The following is a 21,383-nucleotide window of genomic DNA, read 5'->3' as shown; positions in this document are numbered from 1 at the left end:
TCTAGTCAATTTTATTTTCAAAAAAAGGAAACAATAATAAAATAATAAACTTAAAATTTATTTTTACATTTTTTAAGTATAGAATTTGACCATTAGTTAATACACCTAAATAATAAGTACATTGAATAAACAAATAAAAAAAAGGTCTACCAATGTTTCAAAAGCAAATTTTTTTCCAACAAATAATTTAAAAAATATTTTTACTGCAGTGAACATTTCTTGGTTTGTTTCTTACTTTCATTTTTCTTCCTTTTAATTTTTAATGCATGTATGTAAAATATTTTGTTACTGTTTTATTATATTTTTAAACACATAAATCTTAAGTCATTTTTAATTTAAAAAAAATTAAAATAAAAGCTTGGGTTTGTTTTTACTTTAAGACATCTTTATTATTTTAATTGAAAAAATTAAGCAATGCTCTTGATGTTATAGAATCACTTTTTAAGAATTAACGTTTTCCTTTGTAATAGATTCATTCTTTTTATTTATTTTTAATGGATTTCAAGATTTATGACAGATAATTTTTGAACATAAGCTATATCGTGATGTCTAACAGACAATGTATCACAATATAAAATTTCTTACATCGTGCAATAATACTCAGGTGAAAACATCAAGAATAAACAATTAGAAAGAATTACTTGAGATAGGTGACTCTTTTTCCACAGATTCAACAGGATGACTCGTTGAATGAGGTTCAAATTTCGACAAAGCAGGACTTGAATTTTTTGTAGTAGGTTTAACTGGTCCTTCCAACCTAAAATCATGTACATTTTGTTATTCTGCGAGCATTTAAGGATTTTTTAAAAACAAAATATAACTTATTCCAAGCAAAAAAAAATCTTACAAAAAGTGGGTATTAAATGAAAAGATATAAAAAGTTAATTTCACCTGAGTCTGTGACCTACCAATATCGGTCAACGGACACATTATGTTAGACACATTATGTTAGAGGAACACGGACACATTATGTTAGAGGAATAAGTGGTCACTAAGTTATTTAACACTACTGGCCACTAACTTCAAAATTACATTTTCAGGTCTGGGTTATGACATTTATAGGGTATCTGCTACATTTTAGATTTTCAAATTCATTAATTTTTATGACTTTCCATGACTAATTCCAAAATTTTTCACGCCTTAACAAAGTAGCTATTTTCTCTGACAAAAACACAACAATAAATTTAAAAAGTACTATAATAATATAAATTGAAATGATTGGCATAACCAAAACTGTTATACTCTGCCTCTTCATATTTACAGATTTTAAAATTAAAAAACAGAGTAAAGAAAGAGTTGAAGCAATAAAATAGCTGAAAAAAATACAAATGCAAATAATTTTCTTGTTTTATTCAGCTAGAATTTTAAATTGATAAAATAAAAAAATAATAACAAAATTTCTGAAATCACAGAAGTTAAAAAGATAATTAGCTCTAAAAATGATGTTTTTCTTTTTCTTTTTTAAAAGAACACCATAATTTTTAAAGAACATGATAAAAAAATTTATATTTTAATAAAAGATGACTATGAGTGGGGATTTTGTTAAAAATTAAGATATTCGAAACACCGTGAAATTGGGGGAGGGAGTCCATTTTAAAAATGAGATTTTTCAGCGACCAAAATCCATGACTTTCCATATTTTTTTTTAAAAAAAAGAGTTAAAAATCATGACAAATTTTGTTCAATACTGAAATTCACGACTTTCCAGGTTCATATTTAGAATAGTGCCGAAACGACCGTTTATGTATTTATGCATATGCATGCTCGTCTATGTTTCACCATAAGCCCTACAGTTAACAAAAGCATTGTCATGGAAATTTAACTTAAGTCAAAATGATTTCATCAAAAGAATACGAAAAATATTAGATTTTTAATAAAAAGAAAAGGGGTTAAAACGTTCAGAAATTTAGTACACAGTGTTAAAGCATCAACTCCATTCAAGAATCTTCTATTTCATTTCCCTTTTTTCAATCAAACGACATGCTGTTTATGTAAGTCCTTTCCCCAGACGATATATAGGGGTCGGGGTTCATTGAACTGTCAGATGTCTCCCCTGAGCTGGTATTCCAAACAAACGACGAGTCGAAGTAGACCTTCCCGTGACGTCACACCGTCCACTGTTTTGAATTTCAGTATTCTGAACACTGATATCAGTGGAGTAGTCTCATGGACTGGTCTACTTCATGAGTAGAGTAGGGGTGAAGCTTCTTCCGTGCTATCAGTCAATAAAAATGCTCAAAGCATTCTCATGCAATTCACGCGCGACAAGTAGTTGAAAAAGGCATTTTGGTTCAGTATCTATTTGAGGTAAAATATTGTAAGACTTTACTTTTATTTTATTGCACTAATACTTACATTTATTTAATATTTACATTTATTAAATAAATTTTATATACATCTCCGAAATGATAAGCTTTTTTTTGTTGCTATTTTTGATAATAATAAACATTGACCTATTAGATAAATTTTATTTACAAGTCTGATAATTAAAAATCTAATATGTACTATTATTATTAGTATATGTTATTGAGTTGCAATCAGATCTTTGGTTTGTTTATTCTAATAGCGATTAAGAAACCAAATTTTGTTTTTTACAATTGTATTACAAGAGTACATCGTATTGGCATATCACATGTATGCTTTTTTTTTTTTTTTTTTAAATAAACTTTTAATTGCATTTAATATTATGTGGATAGTAGAAAAAAGATCCAGAAAAAAAATTAAAATATCAGAATTTTCAAATGTAAACAGCATTCTTGCTACTAACTTCTAACCACTTTATATTGCTAAACAGATGGTTTTCACTTTGCCTTCTGAAAATTACGAATTTTCTTAATTATGATTTAATAGAGGTGAGTGCAGGCTTTTTTTTTTTATTTAAGAAGGTAATATTTACATCACTTTATTTGTGTTGATAATAAAAGAAAGTATAATTTGCAATTTACATTCTATTTACAACTAAGCTTTTTGTTTTATGTTTCATTACTCTTATACGAGTGAAATTTGATAAATACTAATCAAATGATGAAAAGATAAACATTACAGTTCATTGTATGGACCTCCTTGTTACATGGAAAAATTTTTGAACTCTCTTTAACAAAACTTTTATAAAATTTTAGCTATAAGAAAAAATTCACTTTGAGAGATGCGAAATATTTAGTTATTAATTTGTCAAGCAATTTATGTACTTCATATTGCAATTATCATGTTTAACAATATTTGTTTTAGGTTGAAAAAGAGTTTTCAAAGATTTTAAGTATAGTGAATTATAGCATAGTTTCATAGTTATAAAATACTTTATTATTCACTTAAGTATTTGTTTATATCCCATTTTCAGTTTTTATGGCAATATTAGAACCACTGTATATTTGATTTGAATCTAAAATTTGACAAAAGTGCTTCAGAAAAATTAAATTCAATTATTTTTTTTTTTAAAAAAAAGAGAAATATGCTCATGATATTGAAAATAAATTAAGTTTAACTTATGTTTCTACTAAAATCACATTTCCTCGCCTTGCTTCTTTTTCCAAGTCCTCTGTTAGTTCCACGCATAAATACTGAACAAGATTTTTTGTTAATCGGAAAAAATAAAAAAATACATCATCATGAAGACTAAAAGCATATTTTCTGTTTCTATATATCGGTCTCCTCCGAGGACTTAGCCGTGTAAAATAATTACTAACCATGCGCTCGCCATTACTCTACTGAAAATGCCAGTGGTTTTCGCGTCAACCGAAAAGAGCGCTCAAGATCCACTAAAACTTGCTTGGGATACCAAAAATCGAGCAATGGGCAGGGAAAGTAGAATATCAGGTAAAGCGCCCCCTGGTGCGGCTTCCAAAAACTCAAATCAACGATCGACTCGAGCTCAGAATACCAGCCCCGCACACACACTGAAGACAACTCATTGCTGAGATATGGTAACTCTGTCAAAATTCATCCGCTACACTGTAAGTTATTTCATGCTTTGTAAAGAAAAAAAAATAAAAAAAAAGTGAGCCTTTTTTAATTTGATGCTACAAACCTAAATTTCGTGTGAAAATTATGTATAGATAAGATACCTAATGAACAAACAAAACCGAACACAACGACGATATTAATTAAAATATATTTTTAGCTAGAAGATTATTAAAAAATGTGACATACATCAAAAATCATCATTCATACATCATTACTAGGAAATTTTTTTAATTATGAAAATAATTTAAAAATTCCAATCTTTAGTCATAAATAAGGTTTATGAACAAATGTTAATAGGTTTCAAAAAAATAAATCTTAACATTAATAAACTGAGCAAACTGAATGTGCAAACTGAGTTATAAATGTTAAAATATGGCATGTTTGTTGTATATTTCACTTGAGAGGAAGAGAATTAAAAATTTCAATCACTTAAAAAAAATCAATAAAGGACAGTTTTGTTGTTTACTAAAGATATCTAAAAAGTCGTAACATCTTTTGTTGCTGAAATTTCAATTAAAAAAATGGTTATCAGCTTAATCAATAGAAGCTAATTTTTAATTTCAGCTTAAATTTCCAATTTCTTAAATTTTCAACCAAAGTAGAAGAAACCCTTTTTCAAAAAGAAATATCAAATATCTAAACAGTTTAAAATAGCAATCTAGTTTAAAAAATAATATTAATTTTTTAGCTATTTAATGTCATTCTCAAATAAGAGAAAACAAGAAAAAAAAATTATGAATTTCTTAAAAAAATTAAAATAAGTCATTTTTTAATATTTTATGTAAAGAATTTATGCTATGATTTCAATATTTTATGTAAAACTTTATTTTATATTACTTAAAAGTACATGATCAGTTTATCAATACCACTAAATAAAAAAATCACATATTAAACATAGATACTACGAAAATCATATATTGAATTCCCAATTACAAATACTATAATAATTTTCATTATCAAATAATATTAAGTATGAATACTATGATACAGTAAAACCTCACTACAACAATATTTTGGGGACCCAATAAATATATTGTTGTAGAGGGATGTTATATCGAGGGTCTACATACTTTAGGGACACAATAAGAATTTTTTTTTAATGTTATGTATGTAATAACTATAAATGTATTTATATATTAAGCAAGAAATTAATTTACAGAGTGTTAATTATAGTTAAATATTAAAAACAATTGAAATAAATTCGAAAAATAAGATAGTAAACAAATTAGTAACAAATAGATAGTAAACAAATTAATAAAATTGCTAGAAAATTTTATTAAAAAAAGTATCATTTATGAATGAATCACTCACTGCCTTATTTTGGAAACAAGACATCAATGAATGCATCAGCTCATAAATTAAATAAAATAGTGTGACTCTATCTTTACCACACCTCAATATTAAACACTTAGACATGCGAACTATTTATATTAGCTGCTAAAAAACATTGCTCTATATAGTTTGTCTAAAGCAAGAATTCCCCTAGCCATTTGTCTGGGCCCGTGGAACTGACTATGGCAACGAGGTCTAATCAAATAATGAAAATAATTTACAAATTCATAAAAAGACAAAATAAGTGAGTAGCATTTAAAATAATACATCAAAATAGAAAAGTGCTTAAAGCAGCTAAATCCAAATTTGTTTCATTTTAATTTATTAAGTCAGAAGTACAATTCCAGCAGAAAACAACAAAAATTTTAGGATATGTGTGTCAGCAGGACAGCACTTCATCAGGGGACACACTGCCTGCTAACACACAGGAGTCTTTCTGTTGTCAGTGGTGAAAGCAAAAACTGACAGTGCCCTCGAGGCCCCATAATGGAAAATCAGATAAGAAAAAGCAATTAGAAAAATTGAAATGTAACTGCAAAAAATAAAAAAAAATTAATGACAAACAATCAGAATTTAAAAGTTCACAGAGTAAGTCTTAATAATGATTTAAAAATACATAGACTATGATCCAATAAAGAGACGGCCATATATAAGAAAAATAAATAAAGATAAAGCTAGCATTAGAAAAGCCACATCAAAATAAAATAGGAATTGTCAAATCATTAAGAAAAATTTAGAAATAAATCAAGTGTTGACCCCTTTTTTGAAAATCTTGAAAAAATAAAACAGAAAAACATTCAAAGAGTAAAAATTGAAAAAAATTGCTGCCTTCCATATGGTAAAGAAGTATAACTATTTCAAGTAAGGGTTTGGGGGCGTTGTTCAGGAAAGGTTTTGGCTCAAGTTGACGAAACAAAGGGAATCTTTTCCTTCGCCCTAGAATGAAGAAGATTCTTGGTTCCATAGCAGCAAACGGCCTCACACTTTGTAGCGGGAGGAGTTCTTACCGTAGACAAACTATACCCATGCTTATTGTATTAACCAATGTTCATAACAAGTACAAACTGGTTTTACAATTAAAACTTATTTAAAATAAAGTTTAAAATAATGGCCACTTATTTATCCAAACAATTCAACATATTATAAAATAAAATAATGAACATGTCGCATTAACTTTTATAACAAAAAATTAAATCTTTAACAACTAGTATGAATGAGAATTAGAAATGTGATAGGACACACTAAACATCAGGAACACTTATTGTACTCAAAAAATTTAAAAACTAAATAAATAAATATCTAACTATACTTTTCACACACAATTTAAAATATTTGCTCAATACCAATTGAAATCCTGAAATTTTAAGATTATTTTAATAAGTTTTAAAATGCATGAGCAAATAGAAAATGAATTGCATAAACTCAAAGAATAACTTCATCCTTAAATCTCACAACAGTTTTGAGTAATTTGTAAAAAGCAGCTATTTCTTTTAAATATATCTTAGAAAATTCCAGAAATTACAGCTTGATTAACTGCCATTGTCTTAGTTGTTTAACACAAAACTACCTTGCAATGCCTAGTTTTAGACTAACTAAAACAGAAAGGATAAAACCAACAATTTTTAAAAACTTCGATCAGCATTTAATAACAATTTAAATAATGCATGGTTAATTTTGAGTTACAGTTTATTGCTACTCAATAATTATGTAATGCTTAACTTTTATAAAGTCCAACTATGAGGCTGGGATAGCCTGGTTGGTAGGGCACTGGGCCCATGCCTAAGAGTTTCGCTGGTCGAAGACTCCCCGTGTAGTAAATGGTGACTGATGTGCGTTAAATCTGTCGAGTCGAAAAGTTCTCCATGCTCCCATAACAAATCAATACCTCTGGGGGTACTGGAGTTTTCCCTGTCTTCTTGATTAGTTCAAAATTAAAAGGCTATGGAGCTGAACATAAGTAGTCATAAATCCAAAGTTGGGTCAGCTGTTCAACAATGGTTAGGAAAGTCTAACTATGAACAAAAGAATTTTGAGACAGTATTGATGTTTTTAAATCCAAGAAACCACAGGTTTTATGGCAAATTTTACTATCCAAAAAATTCCAAACTCTAAAGAGAATAATACACAATTCATACTTATTGTTATCATTTTTAAGAAGCAAATATTTTCTACCTGTGCTGTTTTATTAAAACACAAGCTCCTCCCATTTCAACGTTCAGTTCATAGATATAAAGAAACCCTTCTAAAGAAGCAACCATCACATACGGAACATTTTGTATCCTGAAATAATTCAATAAAATTAAACAATGCAATATGTAATACAAAACTGAACAGTCACAATATTTATTTCAAATTTTGAAAGTTTTATTACTTTATTAAGCAGAAAAATGTTAAAACAAATGTTGAGTACAAAATGTTTAAAGAAAGAAAAAAAACCAAAATAAAAAAAAACCAAGAGCTTTATTTATTTCCAAAAAAGTAAGAAGAAAAAAAAATATGTAAAATTAAAATTTGTAGATATCTATTTTACTCCCAGACGACAGCCTCAAAGTCTTAAAAAACTTGTTTTTTATGATTATTTCATGGCAGTAAGTTTTAAAAAAATAAAATAGCAAGAGATTTGTACAGTTCTCATTTTTCAAGCGCTCACTTTCAGTGACATAAGTGATTTTAATATATCATCAAATATTAGTCTTTTACCCAGCAGTATTTTTCTTTTCACTTAAGACTTTTCTTTCCGCACTTTAGTGTTTTGAAAATAAAAACTCATCACACCCTCATCAAAGAGAGATTGTGATACAAGACTGAAAAACAATGAAAATTTCATGAGTAAAAACTCGTTAGATAAAATTTTATATACTATTCATAGTTAATCTAATTTTTTATAATGAAAAAACTTAGTTCTTACAAGAGTCGTGATATTGGATTTAATATTGGATTTTAAGAACGCAGAAATATAAATATCAAACATGTAAAATGATTGACGCATTCCTACGCTCCGGACAGATGGTCCGCCGAAATAGATTGTGGTTGAATGAATTAGGAAAACGTTGAATAGAACAATGTAAAAAGCATGCTTTTGCATAATAAAACGCGAAAATCGACACGGTAAAGTGTCTCATTTTCGAAACGGGAAAATTAAGCACTTTTTAAAAACACCCAGTGAACAAAAACACCTTTAAGGTTTTTTAAAAAACGAAAATAAGCACCTTTAAAAAATGCGATGCAACATGTTTATTCATTTGACTCAGTTAAGGTTGGAATTCTTATGAAATAAATATATGGTAGAAATACTGGCAAGTAATTTGTTCACACTTACAAAAGTTTACTTCTTAAGATATAAATGGCCCTACCACCAGTTATTATTAGGAATGGCAAAAATCCCAATTCTTTTTTTGTTTTTTTTAATACAAAAAAAAAAAAACAAACTCGGATTTATTTTATTTAAATCAAATTCCTTTAGATCTAATTCAGATTTTTTTAAATAAAAATTTACTCGTTCAAAACCACCTATAAAATGCATTATAAAACTTAATATAATTTTTCAAAAATAGCTTCTAATAAAAAATATACTGAAACATTTAAAACTCTTATTTAATTTATTTATAACCAAAAGAATTTAATAAATGTGATGGCAATTCGCTAGAATAAATGAATAAATAAAATAATGAACATGTCATATTAAATTTTATAACAAAAAATTAAATCTTTAACAACTAGTATGAATAAGAATTAGAATTGTGATAGGACACACTAAAAACTAAGTGTTTTAACACTTATTGCACTCAAATTTAAAAACTAAATAAATAAATATCTAACTATACTTTTCACTCACATTTAATTTAAAATATTTGCTCAATACCAATTGAAATCCTGAAATTTTAAGATTATTTTAATAAGTTTTAAAATGCATGGATTAATGCATGAGCAAATTTGTTTAGATTAGAATTCATTATTGAAAATTACTCTGAGCAGAGCAAGCCTTCCTTCATTATTGATAGATATTAACTTCATATTTCATAAGTTTCAAAATCACTTGCATCTAAATAAGCATAAAACTAAATGGGTATAACTGCAATACGTTTATTACCAGCAAATTATTTTATTTGCAGCTAATGGAAAAGCATTTTTTAAAAGTTTCACACCACTCTTATCCTTTGCTAATCAATCATTTTTTTTATTTATATTTTGAAATATAATAATTTATATGCATCTCACTTTCCTTATTGTTATTTATTATTATTTTGAACAAAACCTTCATTATCAATGAAATTCATCATCATCATAGTTGGTCAGACAGACCAATGTGGACCAATGCCTTCATCTGAATATTGCTCCATAATGAATTCCGGTTTATCTTTGATCTCTAATTCTTTTCCTTAATTGCAAGAAAATTAGACTCCATCGAGTCAGCCCATCTGAACAGCAGCCTTCCCTGTTTTCTTGCTCCAATGGGTTTAAGAAGCAGCATCTTTTTTACTGTATTGTCACCATTCATTCGAATCACGAAGGCAATCCAGTTAATTCTATTCATTTTTATGTATTTAATAATATCGGGATTTTTATAAATCTTGTACAGTTCAAATTTAAATCTCCTACTCCAGTTATTGTTTTAATTTACACCACCAAGTATACTCCGCAAAATCTTTCTCTCAAATATTGCGATACAATTTCCCTCCAGTTTTGTCCTTGTCCAAGCTTCAGAAGCATATGTCAAAGACTGGCCTGACAAGAGTTTTGTAGATTAAGAACTTTGTTTTTCTAGAAGAAAACCTAGATTTAATAAATCTTCTCAACCCATATACAGCCCTATTTTCCAGATAGAGTTGGTACCTATTTTCCAGATATGGTTGTCAATAGTAATAACTGATTCTAATTAAGTAAAACTCTTTACTGTTTCAAATATATAACAATCTATATCAAAATAGTGGTCTGAGACTCTGTTTCTTGAGAATAACATGCATTTTGCTTTCTCTACATTTATGACTAAGCCCATTTGTCTTGCAGCCACCTCAAGGGCAAGAATTATTAATAAAATCAGGTTTTAAAAAAAAATCACAAGCAAAAGAATATATTCATGAATAATTTTTTTATAAAAATATTACCGACTTAATTATTTATTTTTTAAAAAATATCAAATAGTTTAAACATAAATAATTTTATTTTTTTGAAGAAAAATCACAGTTGATTTAAATAATTAATTTCTGTTAAAAAAAAAAGTGATTTCAATTCTGCTTCACAGTGGTTGGATATAAAATTTCAAAAGACTGGTTTAAAGTATTGAATTGTAATTACTTACGTAGATATAGCACTTATTGTCTTCTGAGTGACAAATGGAAGGTGAACATAAGCGAATGACCTTTGCTGCGTGAGGACATCTGACATCTGTGTAGGCAGGTACTTGGCTGATTGAGTGAGAACTCTACCAAACATCTCCATCCAACCCTCAGCTTCCTCTTCAACCTGCCTTCAATAGATTTATTCAACATTATCAACAATCTATTACTTTACAATTATAACATCACATCTTTTTCTCTCCTTGTTCCTATGTATTCTAAATGTTGTTTTTAAATCATTTTACTCAAATTTCTTTCTATGCTGAACGTGTTGTCACCAAATATCAATTATTCCAGCAAAATTTGAAATACTACACTATTTTATATTTCCCATGGCAGAAACACAGCAACACGGTGACATTGTCGCAGAACGTTGCATAGTTTTTGCAGAAAGATTCTTGCCGAAAAGCAAAAAAAACAACAAAAAAAAAACATTTAGTTTTTTTTTCCTACAGAAATTTACACTTAAAATTTGAATCATGCATTTAAATAATAACTTTTTGGTGCGCTCAAATTGCACCGATAGTACCGTAAATCGATATAATGTTTTGAATGTATTTTCGGCAATTATTGATATTAATTCTCATGTAGTTTTCAATTTTATCTATCGGTATTTTATTATCAGTAAATTTATTATCGGTATTTTTTTAACAATATGGAAAACTCGAATTGTGCATTTGAGAATTAAGGCAATGATTCTATCGATTTTTAGGATGTTATTGCATATTGATTTAGCTTTTTAAATCCGATATTATTTATTACAACTACCTAACCTCGAAACAAAACACACATTTGAGTAATCAATTTTTGAGGAGTCCGATTAGCGTGATTTAAGATTTAACACATTGCTAAGCAACGAAGATGAGAATTTTTATGCACTGCTTTCTGGGAGAAAAAAAACATATAGTTTTCTTTTTAATTTCCTTTGAAAATAAAAATTGAATTGATTAATAAATTATCTATGATTTTCCAAGATTTTAGAATCTGAACATTGCACTTTTTATCTGATATTATTTATTTTTTTAAAAGCTGTTTTAACGCCATTGGTATGAAAATTTTGTACTAAAACCTAATTTACGTAAGTTATTATAAATTTATTGGGTTTAAAAATCTATACGGAAGTTAAAAACAATAATTGAAGAAGAAAAACGATAAAATCGTTGCCTTAAAAAGTAAATACTCAAATACATTATTCGAATTCCCCATATCGTCTGAAATATATCGGGATAATTTAAAAACTATGTGAAAATCAATAGCTGCCGAAAATACAATCCAAACTCTACATGGATTTACGATACTGTCAGCATAAATTGAATGCAAAAAAAGTGATTATTTAAATGAGCAATTCAAATTTTACATGAAAACCCTAATTTTTTTCTTCCCAAGAGAAAAATCTTTCTGCAAGATCTCTGTAACGTTCTGAGACAATGTGTCCGCGATTCTGCCACAGGGCCTCCAGGAACCATTAAGACTAACACTTAGTACTTGAAAATCCAATCATTAGAACAAAAATTATTCAGTGTGTAATCCTTTTTCTTTTTTTTTGCTGATTGTATATTTAGGGTGCGTAGCCAAATCTTTCAACAAAAACTAAGCACCTCTTAAGTACTTTTTAAGCACTCAAAAAATATTTTTAAGCACTATACACATTGATAAAATGAAAAATAATTTCCAAAGACTTCAGATGATCATGAGAAAATAACTAGTTTCTGACAAATAACTCTTTTTCCTGTTATATAAGCCATTATAAAATGATTGAGAGATTCAGTTTAATATCAGAGGGTGGAAAAGGAAGTCTGAAATTGAGAATATCTTGCAAAATGCAGAAGAGTTGCACATGAGAATGCAAGAATCTCACCGAACTCAGCTCAGTAGACGCACATGCGGACTAAGTATTTCATAAAACGCACAAAATGATTGGCGCTTTCGTACGGTATGGACCGACGGTAAGCCGAAATGGATTGTGGTTGAATGAATTGTGAAAACGTTGAACAGAACAGTGTGAAAAGCACACTTTTGCATAAAATGTGGCAAAAATCAACATGGTAAAGAAAAAAATCTCACTTTCAAAAAGGGAATATTAAGCACTTTTTAAAAACACCCCATGAAAAAAGCACCCCAAAGGGCTTTTAAATAACGAAAATCAAAAATAAGCACCTTTAAGCACTTTTTAAAAATGCTACGCACTGTGTTTTTGATATATAGTTAATGCCTCTGAATGAGGTGAACCAGGGTTTGAATCCGGTCAGATGATTGATTCACATTCCGTATCCCACTCACACCGACCACAGTGCTGACGAGCAATATTCTCAGTTGTAGACGGTTCATGGCTCTTGCCATCAGACGAACTGTGGAGGATTTTGTGGTTTTCCTCTCCATGTAAGGCAAATGCAGGTTAGTTCCAGCAGTCTTAAAAGATACCCTAATAGAGCAAAACTCAGTATTTTTACACATCAACAGTGTTGAGATATAAAGGCACTATTGAATTAATCATTGCATTAGTAGATTAAAAGAATTTAAAGCTTTTAAATTTAAAGGTTATTTAGAAAATCTAATAGAAATGGTTATTTTCTAAAAAGAGGATAGAAATATAAAAACTTTTAATATTAAAAAAAATTGGTAGAAATTTTTAGTTTAAAAGAAAATCATTAGCTCTTCAAAACTGAAGGAAAGTTTCCTAACAATGCCATTTCCTAAAAATATTGAACTTTTGAGAATTGGAGGAAAATGTCAAATTCATTAGCCCAATAGAAATCATAAATTCTTAAAAATTTGCAGGAGGTATAAAATTTAAATGACAATAATAATCAGTAATTCATTAAAAATACTGAACTTTAGGCTAAAGTTAGTAGAGTATCATACTTTTAAAGCTTTCAAAGCTTCCTTTAATAGAGGATTAGAGGAAGCTTTGAAAGCTTTAAAAGTAGAATAAAGGAAAAAACTTACTCTGCAGGTTCAGTGTTCTGAAGTTTAAAGATGTGAACTGTCTCTGTATTGCTTGAGGCACACAAAAACTCACCATCTTTGTTAAATGACAAGGAGTGAATCTCAACACACCTGAATTTGAAAATTGAGTTATTAATAAGATTACGCATTAAGTTAAATTCAGTAGATACACAACCCTTATTGAGAGCCAAAGGAAAACAAAAGACGTTCTTTGTGAAACAGTATGCAGAAACCAAACTAATCCCACAGTGGATTAAAGACATGGTTCTCAATAAAACACATAAGTCAAGCATCAAGAACCACTTTAATCAGCCTACATAGGGACACCAAAGGTGTGCTGTATCAGTCCTCATTAAATTGTTTTACAACAAAGTACTCTACTTTGTGCAGGTTGTTGGGCCACCGAAGTGGGGGAGCTACACCTTCTGTAGAGGATGTTTACTTGATAGCGGCCAATAGCCCACTGTGCAACTCTATTACTACTACTATTACTATAAGCTAGACTACATAGAAATAGGACAAACTACAGGGTGGCTACAAAATACTGTTACAAATCATTTTATAGCGAATATCGAATCATTTTATTGCACAGATATTACACAGAAATGATAAATGCACAAATATGAGAAACACTATGAATGGAAGTTTACTTAAAATTTTTTTATTCAAATCGACCACCATCTTCATCGATTACTAAAAATAATCTCTTACGCCATTGTCCAATGCCGGCACGATTCATTTTAAGACGTAATTTGTCCCATTTGAGTAATTAAGACGCTCTGAGAATGTTCAAACTTCTGTGCTGCTTAGCATTAACTATAGATTCTAGAATCCCCCAAACACAATAGTCTAAAGGGCTTAGATTCGGTCCACAGACAGTGTGGAAATGGGGTTCAACTGTAATATAATTGGTTTTTTTTTAAATATCCGTCATTGAACAGCTGACGCAATTTTTCGGCTTACGACTGCTAATGTTCAACTCCGTAGCCTTGTAATTTTGAACCTAATCCAGAAGACAAGGAAACTCCTGGATCAGTACTACCAGAGGTATTGATTAGTTATGGGAACATGGAGGACTTGGCAATGATACAGATTTAACGTGCACCAGTCACCATTTGCTACACGGGGAGTCTTTGGCTGGCGGGGATTGAACCCACGAACTCTTGGACAAGGGCCCAGTGCCCTACCGACCAGGCTATCCTGGTCCAATATAATTCATTGTAATATATTTCAATTGCTCATTAATAGATAATACATTTCAACTATGTATAAAATTAAAGAAATACCTCTTCATGCCTCGTCTAAATTCAAATAGAGCTTTACCACTCACTACATCAAACACTCGGATGACTGTCCCCTAATAAAATAAAAGAAATTTCCCTTTCATTTACAGAAATTAAAAGAGAAAGTGGATAAAATTCTATTGTATGAAAAATTTTAATATTGTTCAAATGTTAATGTTTGTTTAGTACACTTTTTTTCAGCCGGTATCTGTTTATCATTTAACCCGAATAGGGTCATTTTTTTCCTAGTGATATTATGTTCCCTGGGGCAGAATTTTTTCGAGCTATCTGCGACAAAACTCCCTATCACTAATATCTTTCTACAAGATACTTTTAATAATAACAAACATGTATGTTACAAATTTAAAATAACAAAAGAGCAGCTGTGTTTACAAAGAAAAACTATAATTATTTTGAAAATAAAACATGTAATAATTTTTTATTCTAATACTATGGCTGATATTTTCACATTTGGGGGGGGGGGGGCAAAAATTATTTCCTTCTCCGCATTTTGTTAATAATTATCACGATAAAAAATAAGATTAAAAGTCATAACATCCGCAATAGTTATTGTTGAGTAAAATATTGGTTACGAAATCATGCAAACCGGTCTCCTCAAATGCCTGTTTCGCTTCGAGATTACGTTGTTGTAATATCACATAAAACATATCAGATTTAAAAACTAGAGAGAAATCAATAGCAATAACTGCCAAAAATTCAGCAGAATTATTGCCTTAAAGAGTAAATACTCAAATTCACAATTAAAATTTTCCATATTGTTTGAAATAATGTCGCCGTCTTGCTATGATTCTGGAACGGGGATTATGTTAAAATACTTTAGGGATTAAAATTGATTTAAAAAATAATACCCATTTAGCTTATTACCAAAAATTAATTTTATTTCTAGGACCAAATTTCATGATAATTGTTGCGAAAATACTAAATATATTACATATTATAATAATTTTAGGGACTTTTATAGTCATCAAAAAAGAAAAACTGCAATATTTTCCAGTAATGATTTCACATTAAATGATCTTGAAATGTATTATGTTTTATGTTTATTCATAATTATTATGAATAAAACTATTCATAATAATTATAAAAAACTACTATTACTATTCATAATTATAAAAAACAAATTATGTATTATGTTTATTCATAATTATGACTAGTAATAGGCATTCAATTCATCAAAGATAGTCAACTGAATTTTACAAATGAGGCTCGCTTTATTATGTATTAGCGACACTTATTCAAGCAAGCAGTAATCTACACAAAAATTCTACTTCAATAGGGATTTTTTAAGGAAACTTACTCAATTTTAGGGAGATTTCTAAAATTTTAGGGAATTCACAAAAATCAGATTTTTTATTAAACCAGCAGACCAGGAGAAACTGGCAAAATCCAGTAGAGTTGGCAGCTATGTAAAAGCTATGATTTAATAAAGCAGTTGTTACATTAAATTAATAAGCTATAAATTAATTTAATAGTATTTATATACTATATGATTTTCTGTTTAAACAAAAATCACAAGATTTACAATTTTTTTTCTCCAGAATTATTTAATGTGACTCAATGACAGAAGCTGATTATTAAATCAAAATAAATAAAAATAATAGCATTTTGTACACAGAGGAAGAAAAAATATCAAAATAAAACTATATTACAAATAAAAAATTTTGAGTGACCATTCAATAAAAAACAACTGCAATTAAACATATCAGAAGTGATTATTTTCTTACACAAAATCAAAAGTTTTGAATTTCTTTTTTTATGGATTTATTTAATGTGGCCTAATGATGGAGGCTGATTGTTTAATATGTATGTTGTATGCTTATTCTTTACGGAATTGCCGATATACAATACTAAAAGAAACTGAGATATTTTTTTAAAAAAATAATAACTAGGTATTTATTTTATGAAACTATCAAATGCTGTATTGTTACTTCATGTTTTTTCTTCATATTTTAAAAATGTCAAATTAGGTGTCATTAATTTAATATATCTCACAAAAAAATATATATATTTTATATGCTGCCATGTTGATTTCCTCTTCATCATAGTACTGCAAGTTAATATATTATTATTCTTTCCCAGGAATACACAAACAATGGATTGCAGACCAGAAGTGTTTTGATCTCCAATTATTTTAGGTATTAATAAAAATATGTTGTAAATAGAGGCGGAAAAGAAAACTTAAATAAAACCATATTACAAATAAAAATCTGTGAATGGTTCTTCTATTAGCCTTTTTAAAATGGTATTATTTATTAACGCTTTCAATTGCAAAAAGTCAATCTTAAGATTTAATATTTCGTTAAAATTTTTAATTAGTTTTAAAATTTTTTAATCAAAACTTAAACTAAATTTTTAATTAAACTGTAATTACTTAGTGGCTCTCTTTCCTTTTGTAAATTTGTCATAATAATCTGTTTTTTAATTTGTAACAATATTTGTTTTACTTAAATATTTTAATGAGCTATGCCGAATAAAAAACTAGACATGTTTTAGTTATCCACATTATTTCAAAATAGATTCTGAATTCATTATTTATGATTACTGTTTTATGCAGTTTTTATACTTTTTTTGTGCTTTAGTCACATTTATTCACGCTTTGTTGGATACAAACTTAATTTTCTAAAAATATTTTGAAAAATTTGCTGTAACTGAAAAAAAAATTTATAACATAACATATGAAAAACAATAATTTAGGGAGAAATTTCAAGCTTAAAAAAAACTGCGTTTGGGGAAATATTATTTTTTGCACCCCTGGTGTGATGTTTTATTAAATAACAGATGGCAAAGTTTAAGATGCTTTCCCAAGAATATGGCAGGGAGCTGGTGTGAAATGGGCACACAGTAACTGCATCGGTTGATATCGCTATTACGTAAAAAGTATTCAACTTTAAAAATATAATACAAGGACAAAAAAAAAGAGAAGTCATTTTTTCTAAAATTTTTGATGCTCACCTTAATAGAAGCAGTAGCTAGCTTATCTCCTGTCTCATCAAATGTAAGGGCTGCCAATTCACTGTCATGAGCAGGGATTGTAATTTTGGCATGCTGCAAAAGAAAATAAGAATTAAGTCTTATTGAGACATGCTGTGGCAGAATTTTTTTCAGTCTTTCTGCGACAAACCTCTCTAATATACTAATATCTTCCTAATATAAAATATATCTTCCTACAATAAAAATGAATTTGTCTAATGGATTCGACAAATGGATAAATTAGATGATATATTATATAAATACAGAATATTAGTTAGAAAAATTGAAAATTAGTAAGGAAAGCGGTCAAGAGGGGAGAAAAGGAATAAAAATTGATAATTTATCGATAACTAAAGGCCACAGCGGAAATTTGTTCAATTCAACCATCAACTCAACCCCAACTTCAACTCCGAAGATAACCCCGCCCGGAAACATAGGTGTGCTATACTTATACGAGTTGGAACAACTGCTGTTCAACTCTTTCACATCTCTTCGAAAGTGTTGAAGCAACTTCACAATTCAACCAATCAGGTGACAGCAACCGCATGGGGTTATGGGATAGCACAAGTCAAAAAAATATGGCGGCAAAGTTTGTGACGAAGCAGCGTATCTAATTTGTTATAAATTAATTCAGGTGAGCTTTTAATTGAGTATTGATTTTAAAGTTATTTTATAAGTATAAATCTGTTTCTAACCATTAAAGAAGTTTATCTTATAAACGTGTTATGTTTTTAACCGTGAATTAAAAGTATGATTTTCTACTCCGAATTCGCCAATCTGAAGTAAATTTTGCAAGTACATAAAAGTAGTTTTGTTTTATATTTTGACATTACTTTAAATGATAAACAAATTTTATGAATTGCATTTAATCTTTTTTGTACGTAACTGTATATTTGTTAGTATTCGCTGAATTAAAATATAGGTATTTTTTTTCAATTACTTTGCTCTTTCTATAGTTCCGATAAGATTATACCAGCAATTACTCTAGAATTGGTACTGAATTCAGTGATTTTGAATATTTTTCTACAAAGGAAAAAACTGCGTTATAAAAACTAAACTTTTCTGAAAACTTACTCATACCTAAACAATATGCTGACAGAATTAATTTCTTTGTATTATTTTATTCTTAAACTGTATATTTGTCGGCATTAGCGGAATAAATTTTTTTTTTTCCCAATTACTTTGCTCTTTCTATCAGGGTTCGACAAGTGGGCCCACCTTGAAAAAACCCACTGCTAAGTGAGTTTTAATAAAAAAAATAAAAATAATGTTTTTATTAAAACTTATTTACTCACATTTAATTTTATGTAATTTATTGTGTAGCATAAGTTTGTCAAATAGATTTGCATGCTTTATATGATTAAGTTTTTAATATTTATAAAGTTGAAGAAACTTGAATCAGTAATTTTATATTACTATTAAAAACTTTAAGAGGGTTTTTTCAAAAAGTAATATTTAATGAAATTAAATTAGATGGAAATTTAAATAACATAGTCTGTAAGGAACAATTTTTCAAATGCAGTTGCAGGCTTTATATTATTAATAAGCAGGTTTTGAATAAATTATGAAGGAAGTTGAAAATAATTTTTTTATCCGTTAAAGCACTTAACAGGTTTTTTCAAGGTAATAATTTTTAATAAAAAAATATTAACACACGTTAAACTTTAAATATACTAATATGTAGATACTTTTTATATCTGCTTTTTTCATAATTTAATAGATTAAATTTTTTGAAATTAAAGATAAAAATAAAATTATTTATCAAAAAAATTATTTATCTTTTTCTTAAGGTAAAATATTTGAAAAAATGGGACAAGTAACTGATACTCCTTGTACATACATAATTTTAATTTATCTTTCTATTAATCTTATTATAAAAGCATGGAAGACCATTAAAAATTTATTTCAGTTTTTACTGATAATAAAAAACATACTCATACCATAACAATATGCTGACAGAATTAATTGGTTGGTATTATTTTATTTTTAATGACTGTTCCTTATTGTCTGTTGCCTTAAATACACTTGCTTCACCTTTCTTAATAAAATTTTTTACTTATATTGCAGCAAAGAGGAGTCAAAGTTTTGAACAAGCTCTCTATGGAGAAACTATTAAATGGAGCATCAAAATGGAGAACACATTTATTGAACTCTTGAAGAAAAAAGAGAGCATTTGGAATGTAACATCCTGTCACCACAGGAAATATCATTTAAGAGCTCATAAAAAATTCACTAAATTGTTCACTTTTATCAGTTCTTGTTTTTCCTAATTTTTAAATAGTTTGTGTTTATTCATGTTGAACCTTTAACAAAACGATAGCTTTCTTTTTTTTAAAATTCAGTTTCGCATAAACTTTTAATTTTCTATAAATAGCACAATTTTTTTCAAACTAGAGTACTTCACTAAACATATATATATAATAATACTTATCGAACTCTTAAAAAACTATTTTAATAATTTTTCAAAAACTTCAAAGTCAACATTAAAAAAATTAATTGCATTAATTTGGTGCAAAAAATTATCAAACTCCTGAATTTTGTTCTTACTGTTTATTTTTACTTTTATATTGGATTTTGTTTTCTCCGTTGTAAAATATACATAGTAAATATAAGTTGCAAAAAGCTATATTATGTAATTAAATATATGAAAAACTTAAAGGTAATTTATTTGAATAATTTAAAATAAGTACTATATAACTAAAGGTAAAGAATAATCTAAAAATATATTTATTAACTAAAGATAAAAATCCATTGCGACTTATGTGTTTAATTTATGGTAATAAGTGAAATTAATACAGCGTGCAACGAACATATTTATAACAAAATGGGGATTCTTATTTTCCTAATTTACTTTTCCAATATTAAAACTAATTACATATTTTTAACTCTTATGTCAAAGATTGCACAAATGAAAACAAACAGTTCTCTCAATAAATTTTCATAACAGCCTAATCTCTGTCTTCGTAAGCGCCATGCTTTATTCCAAAGTGTCCTTCTCTTCTCTTTTTTTTTCTTTAGCAAACTGTAAATGATCAAACTTGAAATTGCTAAGGAAGGATCCATTGCCGTCGATTAAATTAAATTTAACTACCACACGCACTGAAAGAGTTGAACACGAGTAGTCTTACATGAGTAGTCTTACATGAGTAGTCAGAGTTGAACATGAGTAGTCGTAAACCCAAAATTGGGTCGGCTGTTCAATGACGGATATAATAATTACAGGGAGCAGCATTAATTGTGAATTCTTATCTGCGTGTATCACACACACTACCCTATAAATGGAAGAAACGCTTTCAGTTTTTGTCATTTTTTTTAACTTTCTCAAGAAATACTTCATTATTTTAAAACTTTAACAGTGTTTAGATCATGGGATTTCTCATAGTTATCAATAAATGAATTAGGAATAATAAAAATAAATTACGAACGAAATTAATTGCAAATTTGAAAACCACATGACAACCAGAAATAAGCTTATAACTCGTTTTGATAATTGCATGAAATTTTCCAAACTTCATACATTCATGAAATTTCATAT

The 21,383-nt window shown here is 28.2% G+C and overlaps 1 protein-coding gene across 2 annotated transcripts in view; it reads right to left on the bottom strand.

Annotated features, from left to right (window-relative positions):
- LOC107449329 (WD repeat domain phosphoinositide-interacting protein 2) overlaps window positions 1-21,383 on the bottom strand; it is a 39,885-nt gene that overhangs the window by 6,869 nt on the left and 11,633 nt on the right. The window contains exons 5-10 of one of the 2 annotated variants that reach the window (XM_043054053.2): window positions 17,831-17,923; window positions 14,861-14,931; window positions 13,575-13,685; window positions 10,592-10,759; window positions 7,465-7,572; window positions 642-757 (exon numbers count right to left, since the gene is read on the bottom strand). In XM_043054053.2, coding sequence (XP_042909987.1) covers window positions 642-757; window positions 7,465-7,572; window positions 10,592-10,759; window positions 13,575-13,685; window positions 14,861-14,931; window positions 17,831-17,923 — 667 coding nt within the window. The remainder of the gene's footprint in view (window positions 1-641; window positions 758-7,464; window positions 7,573-10,591; window positions 10,760-13,574; window positions 13,686-14,860; window positions 14,932-17,830; window positions 17,924-21,383) is intronic. The other variant, XM_043054054.2, reaches the window with a different exon arrangement.

This window comes from Parasteatoda tepidariorum, chromosome 9 (genome assembly GCF_043381705.1).
Source record: "Parasteatoda tepidariorum isolate YZ-2023 chromosome 9, CAS_Ptep_4.0, whole genome shotgun sequence".
Lineage (NCBI taxonomy): Eukaryota > Metazoa > Arthropoda > Arachnida > Araneae > Theridiidae > Parasteatoda > Parasteatoda tepidariorum.
Note: the sequence above shows the minus strand (reverse complement) of the source record. Positions and strands in the feature narration are given on the sequence as shown.